The sequence below is a fragment of the Cibotium barometz genome, chromosome 51, assembly GCF_041138505.1.
Source record: "Cibotium barometz isolate CiBa-2024 chromosome 51, ASM4113850v1, whole genome shotgun sequence".
Taxonomy (NCBI): Eukaryota; Viridiplantae; Streptophyta; class Polypodiopsida; order Cyatheales; family Cibotiaceae; genus Cibotium; species Cibotium barometz.
Genome location: NC_141096.1, coordinates 32890391 through 32900501, shown reverse-complemented (window position 1 = coordinate 32900501; position 10111 = coordinate 32890391). Strand labels below are relative to the sequence as shown.

Below are 10111 nucleotides of genomic sequence, written 5' to 3'. Positions count from 1 at the left end.
AATCCCTCTTGACTGTGCTACCCCCTCCCTCTCTCTCGCTCTCTCTAAAGGTTTGATGAAAAGTAATGTACAAATCCCCCTCAAAGAGGTGTCTTTAAAATGCCAAATGAAGGATGGTTTAGTGGTGGTGGTTGCAGGAGGAGGGGAGGGGAGTCTACCTGAAATCATGTAAAATAGCCCAAGAATTCAATAGAAAGTTTATATTTCTTTTTTTCATGGAGGTATAAGAAATATACAAGCAGAAAGGGAGGTAGCAATGTGATAATAAATACATTTTTAAGCCTTAATTTGTGGAATATCTTTGTAAAATGTGTTAAATTTTTTTAAATAAAGGGAGGTTTATAAATAACCCTTCACACGCAACGTAAAACCCCTAGTATTTCCTTTCATTGGCATTTTTATCACAAATTTTTCAACTTAGAATTCCTTTGTGATGGAAATATTTAACCGTGACTACCATGTATTAATGATGATGTGCCAGAAAATAATAAATGTCTATAGTGCAATCCATAGTGGGAAGTGGAACATTTCACCATGTACTACCTAGTCTTAATGAGTGCTTGAAATAATAGGTGGTGGCTAAAGGTCTTTACACACAACCAGGATTGGGGAGGGTGAAAGTGGAAACTATGGGAGTAAAGAAATGAATGTGCAATGTTGCTTGCTCACATCAAAAGTATGTTTCATTAAGTAGGCACCTAAAATGTATCAATTCCTTGAGCCCTTTGAATAGTCGTGATATACCCATCTTACATTAAATGTTCCCAAGTCAACCATGGTCTTGTATAACCGTGTAACGACCGTGTAAAGGAATGCGACTCATTGTAGAGGGACTTCTTGGACGGGCAAAACGATACGCTAGTTGGTGTAGGTATCGGCATGCTTGTGACCGTCGGAAAGCGCAAGGTTTGCAGATCTGCATGGCTACAAAAGAAGCTGGGGTTTAGCAGTAAGAAATTAATAAAGAAGCTGGGGTTTAGCAGTAAGCTGAGGAGGAGGCCAGGAAGTTACCAGTCGGCAAGAGGCGAGCTAGTGAGGAGCAAGCAAGGAGCGCAACGCAGAGATCAGAGGCCAAGAGGCTACGTTGATGATTAAAGCTTGCAGAAGAAGCCATGGCTTCTCAGGATTCGATTCAGCTTAAGCTAATGTATTGAGCTTACAAAACGCGGAGGCAGGCAAAGTGCTAATGCATTTATGCTATCCTAGGCGGAGCTGCGTAAGTGCCGCTGATTTCTCCACACGAACAAATCAACGAGCCTGGTTATGAGAAAAGAGAGAGAAAGAACGGTTCCAGACCTTTCGAGAGTCGAGAGGAAGAGGTCGAGCATAATTGAATGAGCCATTTTGTGCCAAAAATGTTAAGTTTCATCTCCAGAAGACGTGTTTAGGGCAAAAATATGAGTATGACATCGTGTTTAGGGCAAAAAATATGAGTAATGACATAAATACTGTATTTGAGAGAAAGAGTCATACGAGAGATTGCACCCAATGCTTGTGTCTTTTATGGTTAAGTATTTTTTCAAATGATTCAAGTGTTCATCAGTAATCTTCTTGGACGCTTATTCAAAACTAATTTGGTATAGGTATCTCTGAGGGTGGTGTGTCCGTCGGAAAGCGCAAGGTTTGTATATCTAAAACCCTGCAGTTTTCCCCCTTGCACCCTCCACCCTCTCCAGCACCTGATTGTTTGCCATGAAATGCAGCCTCCTACAATGCCCACCACCATCGTCATTTATGCACTGATCGACAAAAATCTACGCCATTCCTTTTTCCCATACAAATTTTGATCAAGCAAAGTACCTGTTGACCTCGCATTGGATGATTGGAGCTTTTGGGCATACTTGTGACCGTCGGAAAGCGCAAGCTTTGCAGATCTGCAGGGTTACAAAAGAAGCTGGGGTTTAGCAGTAAGAAATCACAGGAGAGTGAGAGGCGTCAAGGGGAGGAGACCAGGAGGTTACCAGTCGGCAAGAGGCGAGCTAGTGAGGAGCAAGCAAGGAGCGCAAAGCAGATAGAGGCCAAGAGGCGACGTTGATAATTAAAGCTTGCAGAAGAAGCCATGGCTTCACAGGTCGATTCGATTCAGCTTAAGCTAATGTATTTAAGCTCAAATGCGGAGGCAGGCAAAGTGCTAACGATTTATGCTAACCTAGGCGGAGCCGCGTCACCGATTTCTCCACACGAAAAAATCAGCGCGCGTGGTTTTACGAGAAAGAAGCGTTCCAGACTTTTCGGCTTCATTTCGAGAAGACGCATTATTATATATATAGTGTTGTCAAAATTGAGGACTTCTCGTTATCCTTCTAGAACTGGACACTCTACTAGTATGGGCTATTACTATGGGATTGTTCACACATAGGCCGGTGTGGTCCTAAGTCCCTTAGGGATGTCTCAAATAGGACCACGTGTTAGGCTTTAAAGCCCACTACTATCTAAAATGCGAGCACTCTTCTGCACATGAATAACATGTATGTATTGAGGGTTTCAACGTTTAGGATCCTAGTGTATATACTACTATAATTTAATGTACCCCTATTAAGGGTTAAATGAGAGGGAATAAGAAAAATTAATGAACATAGACCAGGTTAGAACATAATCAGAGCCCTTAAACTCCATATAAGGTGGCAATAATTATATCAAATAGATTTTCCATCTGAGCAGTGGAGAATTCGTGATTGCAGGCGCGCGTAGATTTACAGCCTACATAGAGATTGTGTTTGCCCTAATTCTCTATGGGTGTGCCTGAAGCGGTTCCACCAACTATGCTAAAGTAGCAGCTGTGCTAAGTAGTAGCTGTGCTGTTGTGTTGGGGTTTTACCCCCCTTTCAGAGCCATTTGTGTAGATAGATTTTTCATCAGGGTAGTGGAGAATTTGTGCCGCGACTGCGCACAAATTTACAGCCTGAACAATGTTTGTGTTTGCCCTAAGTGTGAGCCTGAAGCGGCTCCACTAGGTGATGATTTTTATAGATGACCTTCTTAAGATGATCCGGCCTTGGTGTAACACATGATGGTCCGCAAATTGCAAGCATTCTGCCTAGAGGTTGTGAGACCTATTTAATATCCTGAGAGAGATATCACAAAATAGGAATCTATGCCTTTGTAAAAATGGAGAAGTAGGATAGAAAGCATACTAGAGAACTCACTATATCCTCTTATGCACTTTGACACCACGACATAATATTTGAAGCTCATCAATTAAAGTCTCAAGGTACACATGCATGTTCTTTACCTTGTTGTTATGGTCACGCATAAGAAGAGAACTATGATTGGCCATATGCTCCATGATCTTGATCTTACACCAAATGGATTAAATCCATCCACAAGCCTCAAGTAACATGGCTCCTCTTTGAATTAGGACCATTGCCCATTCGGGGGAATGCACATAGATCCTCATCATACTAGTGGGTGGATCGATGTTATGCATACCATGTGATGGTCTTGGCAATGGATTTGCACACAAACATGTGTTGAATGCATGCAATGATGGGAAATTACCTAAAAACCTTTTGAGGAATCTTTGTACCTTTTATAAATCAGTTCGATACCAAGGTGCTCCCTGCACTTTGGGGGTAATTGATGGAGAACTAACAATTTTTAGTAATCTGGACCTCCACCAATTTCCAAGGTGCTTCCTGTACTTTGGGGTTAATTGATGGAGAACTAACAATTTTTAGTAATCTGGACCACCTCGACCAATTTTCAAGGTACAGACCTTAAGCTTCTGGTTGATTTAGAAAGCAATCATTCGTTTATGTCCTGAGATTTTGCATAAATTAGTAATCACCTAGAATTATGATAAACCAATGTAATAAGTAAACCAATGCTTGCATAAATAAGTAATCAAATAGATTTATGGTGGTAAACAGATGTAAGTGGAAACGTGCTTTTCACATTCCATGAGATAGATGTAATCGAGTTCTCCTTAGATGGGAACCTAATTAAATGTAAGTTTAGAGTCTTTCCCTTAGGTATATATGATGAGATTCTTGGAATGGATTGGCTCACGTAGAATCAAGCTAACATCCATTGTCACAAGGGGGCTCTTTCCTTTATGGATCTTCACGGGAACAAGGTGCAAGGGATTGGAGTAATTGGAGCTTCTACCATACTTGTAAAGGCATCTAAGTTATTGAGGGACTCATAAGGAAGCAATAAAATTATATTGTTTATCTCAATCCTGCAAGAAGCAAAGAGTTAGGTATAAAGAATCTTGAATGCTTAAGTGAGTATGCTGGCATATTTCTTGAAGGTTTGATGACTGAAATTCCCTCCACTCAACAGGTTGATCATGAGATAAAGTTGATACCTAGAGCTCAGCCAATTGCAAAAACAGTTTATAAAATGGCCGTTCCAAAGTAATTGAACTCAAGGAACAATGACTCTAAAGCCATGCTTTGTTCGACCCACTATATCCCCCTGGGGTGTGCTGGTTCTTTTATATAAAAGAAGAAATATGGGACTCTCAGATTGTGCATTTGATTATCTAGGGTTAAATCAGTGTACATTAGGAATAAATATCCTATTCATAGAATAGATGATCCATTAGACCCGTGATTGCATGGAGCCCATTTATTTATAAAGATTGACTTAAAGTTGGGGTATTACTATATCATAATTAAGATGCAATGGGTGGGAGGCTTATAAAGCGAGCAAGTGGGTAGTAGTATTTCAAGAGGTGAAGTCCATCATCCACAAGTTTTGTACCTCTAAACCAATAGACAAAATAATTTCCTTGTTTGGTGTGCCTTCCTAACTCCCGTAAACTGTATTAGTTTGTGATTGATCTTCTTTTTGTCTTGTGTACTAAGGCTTACATAGGTCAATATTGTATTTGGTCGCTATAGATGTTAATATGATATATCCATCTATTTATCTCTCTAACCACCCTGACCTCCCTCTCTATCTATCTCTCTCTTAAAATGATTGATATACTTTCTTGCCACCTTAGTTGGAATTTAAGTTCTACGATAGATTAACATGAACAGGTTCTTGTCCTTAGCCCTCCAATAATAAAAAATACCCAAAATCTAATGTTGAAATAAAAAAATGATTGATTTTTGTAATTAATAGATAGGACCTCATAAATGGAAAGCCGAGTAGACGATATACCACTCTCCATTCATTCATGAAACATTGATGATGAAAGAGTGGGTTCTTGAAAGGAATGTTTTGCAAACGGTGTGGGCAAGCCAATAAAACCATGAGCAAGAGTGGGTTCTTGAAAGGAATGTTTTGCAAACGGTGTGGGCAAGCCAATAAAACCATGAGCAAGAGTGGGTTCTTGAAAGGAATGTTTTGCAAACGGTGTGGGCAAGCCAATAAAACCATGAGCACAAACAGGCAGCCTTGTTTTCCACATTCTTTATGAGTTCTTGTTGAGTTGATTTAGAGTTTCATGAGGAGCCATAGACTTGTGATTTGAAAAAGTAGCATACACAAATGGTTAGCCATCCTTGAATACACACACTAAAGATCCGCCATATCTTAAAAACACATAATATGAAAGTGAAATACGAAAGTGATTTATTATTCCATTGTTACTAGTCCTTGATGATTATTGGCATATTTTCACATTTTTGTAAGGTTAATGGTCAACATGCAAAGAAAAGTTTAGCTTTTGAACTTATATTCTTGTCTCATTTAAAAGATGAAATATAATTAGCTAAAATTAAAGTATTTAGGATTCGAAGATTCATTTGTTCTAGCTAGCATTTGAATAAGGTTGCATCTCGTACTTGGAAATCGATTTTGTTAGCCTGAGGGGCTCCATTACATGGGGTGGATCATGTAAAGCGCCTAATACAAATCATTATGTTTGTTCTATATGCAAAGACTAGCCTAGATTACTCAAAAGAACATGTAGGGAACACTTGAGGATTTTCCAAAGTTAAAAGTGGATTATGATTATGCTAGGTCCGGTTCTAACTTGGGTACATTAAAGGTTGCTAACTTGTTTTATGCTAAAGGTTGAAAGCCTTAATACATACATGTTATTCATGTGCACAAGAAATGCTCGCATTTTTAGACACTACTGGGCTGAAAGCGTAACTTGTGGTATGTTGTTCCTCGAGGGACACAGGTCACCACCGGCCTACGTGTGAACAACCCCTCCTCCGTAGTAATAGAGGGTCCACTTCTAGAAAGTAAGAAGAGTGTCGATTTTCACAACGAAGGTCTCTCTCGTCACTCTCTTTCTCATAACCACGCGCGCTGATTTGTTCGTGTGGAGAAATCGTAAATGCGATGGAAATGTTAGCAGTAATAATTTGCCTGCCTTCCGCATTTTGTAATCTCAATACATATTTAGCGTACGCTGTCAAATCGAATCCCGCGAACTCATGGCTCCTTCTGCAAGCTTTACCTCCTGGCCTCCTGGCCTCTCTCTGCGTTGCGCTCCTTGCTTGCTCGCCTCTTGCCGACTGGTAAGTTCCTGCACGCCTCCTCCCCTTCAAGCCTCCTACTCTCTTGTACTTTGTTACTTCTAAACCCCAGCGTCTTTTGTAACCACGCAGATCTGCAAACCTTGCGCTTTCCGACGGTTACAAGCATGCCCAGAAGCTCCAATCATCCAATGCAAGATCAAGAGGTACTACTTTCCGTGATCAAAATTTGTATGGGAAAAAAAGAGTTTGGTCGATCAGTGAATAAATTTTGACATTTCATGGCAAACAGTCACAAAGCAGCGGACGTGCTGGAGTCATGGGTGGAGGCTGCAAGGGAGAAAACTGCAGGGTATTATTAGGTCTACAAACCTTGCGCTTGCCGACAGACACACACACCACCCTCGTAGATACGTACACCAACTAGCATACCTACATCTCTTTCAATGCACAACTGAACACATTCTTTGATTTAAGTATGATTATCTTCGTTGTTCTCTCCTCGTTTATTCTATTTTTTTGGAATCATCGGATAACTATACGCTTACATCGTTGCAATCCAGCCAACTTAATGATCAACTTTATTAGTGATTCTCCTTTGCTGCCAGTCTGACTATGAGATTGATCCAACTGTGCCGATGTCCAGGCAATCTTAGTATCAGATCGATCCTACTCTCCGAGCGATCCTCCACTTTGAGGATTCTTGAGGCAGACGATCTGACTATTTCTGGTCGTACGTTTGTACCACCATTTTGGGTAAAGAATAAGATGTGCCCCTGCCATTCTGTTGCCCTCCTGGCTGAGACTGTATGCATATGGTGTGTATTATTTTCCCAAAATAGCTGAAGGTACCTTAAAGTTTGAACACCCAAAACCTGCAAGTATCTACAATTTCCCCATAAGATATCTGTGCACACACAATAGAAAGAAACTCTAAACCAATATGAAAATAAATGATATGTTTGGTGCCTACCTTGGATACCCAAGGTGTAGTCGGCTGCGTGGTGGCAAAGAAGAGAGTGCTTCATGTCGTCTTGCAAAGTGAGTTGATAGCAATGTTGTCTTAATTCAAGAATGAGAGTAGTTGAATCGGTGCAAAATACATTTAATATATTTTAAGGACTTAGCTTCGTTACTCCTCCTTCATTAGTTGGCCTTGACTCTTATGCCTATGGCATTTGGAATAGGTGACTCAATTGAACTCTTATGCTCATCTCTCCATCACAAGTGACTCAACTTCTGAAATAGCAATTGTGTTCATGTGTATGAGTGAAGTCAAAATTTTAGAAATTATTTGTGGGTGCATTGTGGCCTTCTGTAACCCGAATATTTACTCTTATACCTTAGGTTCATTTTGGTCCTTGGTGACTAAACTTTTGAACTCTTATGTCATTGGTGCATTTTTGCCTTTGGCAACTTGACTTTGGAGTCGGTTGCATACCTCATGTCATTCCTTTTTTTCTTTCATGTTGCCATACTTTACGCAACATTGTCTTTATCTTGGTCACTCGAGTTAAGGGGGTTTGTATCATTTTGATGTGCTTGGCTTATACCCAAGTTTAAAATGAGGCTTGGTGCATTTTTGCCTCTGGCGACTTGACTTTGGAGTCAGTTGCATACCTCATGTCATTCCTTTTTTTCTTTCATGGTGCCATACTTTACACAACATTGTCTTTATCTTGGTCACTCGAGTTAAGTGGGTTTGTATCATTTTGATGAGCTTGGCTTATACCCAAGTTTAAAATGAGGCTTGGTGCATTTTTGCCTCTGGCGACTTGACTTTGGAGTCACTTGCATACCTCATGTCATCCCTTTTTTTCTTTCATGTTGCCATACTTTACACAACATTGTCTTTATCTTGGTCACTCGGGTTAAGGGGATTTGTATCATTTTGATGAGCTTGGCTTATACCCAAGTTTAAAATGAGGCTTTGATGGTTTTTGGGCCTTCTTGTGCTAGGAAAGTCCTGACACTATGCTCATCAGAGGGTTCAATAGGGAAGCTGGGATTTCATGTAGGGCCAAAGAAGAGGGTAGATTTATATTTTCTTCTAAAGCTACTCTTTCTCTTCTATAGTCCTTGTGTGCTCTATCTTAGCTTTACTCTTATCTTTGTTTTTTGTTCACCCATACCTGCTTTGGTGTGACTTGTCGATGCAAGGTCCTTGAGCATGATGATGATTTTGTTCAATTTTATTCCCTTGCTCTAGGAGGGTTGCATCTTTATGTGGCTTGCATCCTTAGCACCGAGATTTTGCTTCTTCCTTGGTAGTAAGTATCCTTGGGATATTTAGTGATCTTTGTGTGGTCACCCATCCTTGTGTGGTTGTATAACTATATGGCTTTTAATTTCTTCTCATCTTAGGGATCCACACCATCTTGTCGTCAACTTTTGATGGCATCTTGGGGATACTCGTCTTTGGAATCCACACCTATTTAGGATTTCTATTCTTGGGCTTTTGCTATTTATTGGTGGGTGATGAGAAGGCTTCCTTGGTGTCTTCGGTACCAACACTTGCTTTATTTGGTTCCTTGGGTCTTTTTGAGGAACTGAGGTAGTAGGATTGGACATATTGGTTGGTGGTCTTTGGTTTCTCTTGTGATGCTTCCTTTATTTTTTATGAATCTTTTGCTCTGGTTGGGATTTTGATTCCTTGAATTTTTGTTTTTAGGGATGTGGTAGATGGGGTTGATTAGATGAGGCCTTAAGTTTACAGATGATTACACTTACCGGCTTGATGGGGCCTACTTGTAGTAATGTTGGTAACTTTTAGATCTCAGTAGAGATCTATCTCGTCTCTCCTTCATTGAGAAGAATGCTCATCATTAGTTGTGCTAGATTGATTGTGGCCACCATCCTGATGGTCCAATCTATGCTGCACCCTTGTTTGGCAATAAATCTTGTTCCAAGGATGATCTCTTTAGGCATCATAATTGCAGTCATAACATAAAAACTACCTTCCACACCGTGTTGTTGTTCGTAATCTTGGTTTCCATGTCAGCCAGCACCTTGGCCTCAACCACAACCTCTACCTTTGCCTCTACCTAAATTGGAGTAAGGCTTATTCTGATGTGTTCTTGATTTGTGAAGAAGAGTCCTCAGTCAAAGATTTTTGTTTAGATACTAAGTCCCAAAAGTTAGGAACATTATCCTTGATTGCAATGGCGGTCTTGAATGACTTGTACTCTTTGCCAAGCCAATTCAGACATATGCTTACTAAATCATCATCTTCTATCGATACATTGATAGACCTAACGGATTCAACAATACCCTTGATGTTTAAATCATACTCATTGATAGACATGCTTTTCTTCTTCACAGTAGGCATTTCTTATTTTATCTACAATTTCCTCGCCTTTGTGTTAACTGGACTCGAACATTTGCACCAAGTTCATCCATGCAAATGCTGGAGTGTTGGCATCTTGTATGTGTCATATCATTATGTCTGACACCAAAATTGAAAGCTAATACATGACTTTCCTTATACCCTTGTTCCAATCCTTGAATTCCTTTACATCTACTTGTGTGGCATTCTCTTCAGGCAACTCTGGAGACTCCTTGTTGTCTCCTTCGACGTAGTCACAAAATCCTTTACCCATTAGGAAATTGGTCATTCTAAATTTTTAAGCATGGAATTTGTTCTTGTCCATCTTCTCAGTGATAATATGATTGAGTCTGTCATTTTATCTACAACCAAAAACCTGCAAACAAATAATTTCTATATACAA

General features: G+C 40.0%; 1 protein-coding gene across 1 annotated transcript; it reads right to left on the bottom strand.

Annotated features, from left to right (window-relative positions):
- Positions 1-1019: 1019 nt before the first annotated feature.
- LOC147609551 (uncharacterized) lies at positions 1020-2096 on the bottom strand. The gene is made up of 3 exons (XM_086787925.1): positions 1962-2096; positions 1801-1874; positions 1020-1707 (listed from the first exon to the last, which is right to left on the bottom strand). The coding sequence occupies exons 1-3, from the start codon at positions 2059-2061 to the stop codon at positions 1570-1572; spliced, it is 312 nt and encodes a 103-aa protein (XP_086644051.1). The 5' UTR covers positions 2062-2096; the 3' UTR covers positions 1020-1569.
- Positions 2097-10111: the final 8015 nt, after the last annotated feature.

Excerpts from the sequence above, each read along its gene's own strand:
- LOC147609551 (XM_086787925.1), bottom strand. The coding sequence starts at position 2,061 with ATGGCTTCTTCTGCAAGCTTTAATTATCAACGTCGCCTCTTGGCCTCT. Across the intron at positions 1,875-1,961 it reads AGCTCGCCTCTTGCCGACTG|ATCTGCAAAGCTTGCGCTTT; the intron begins GTAACCTCCTGG and ends GTAACCCTGCAG. Across the intron at positions 1,708-1,800 it reads ATCCAATGCGAGGTCAACAG|GAGGCTGCATTTCATGGCAA; the intron begins GTACTTTGCTTG and ends TGGGCATTGTAG.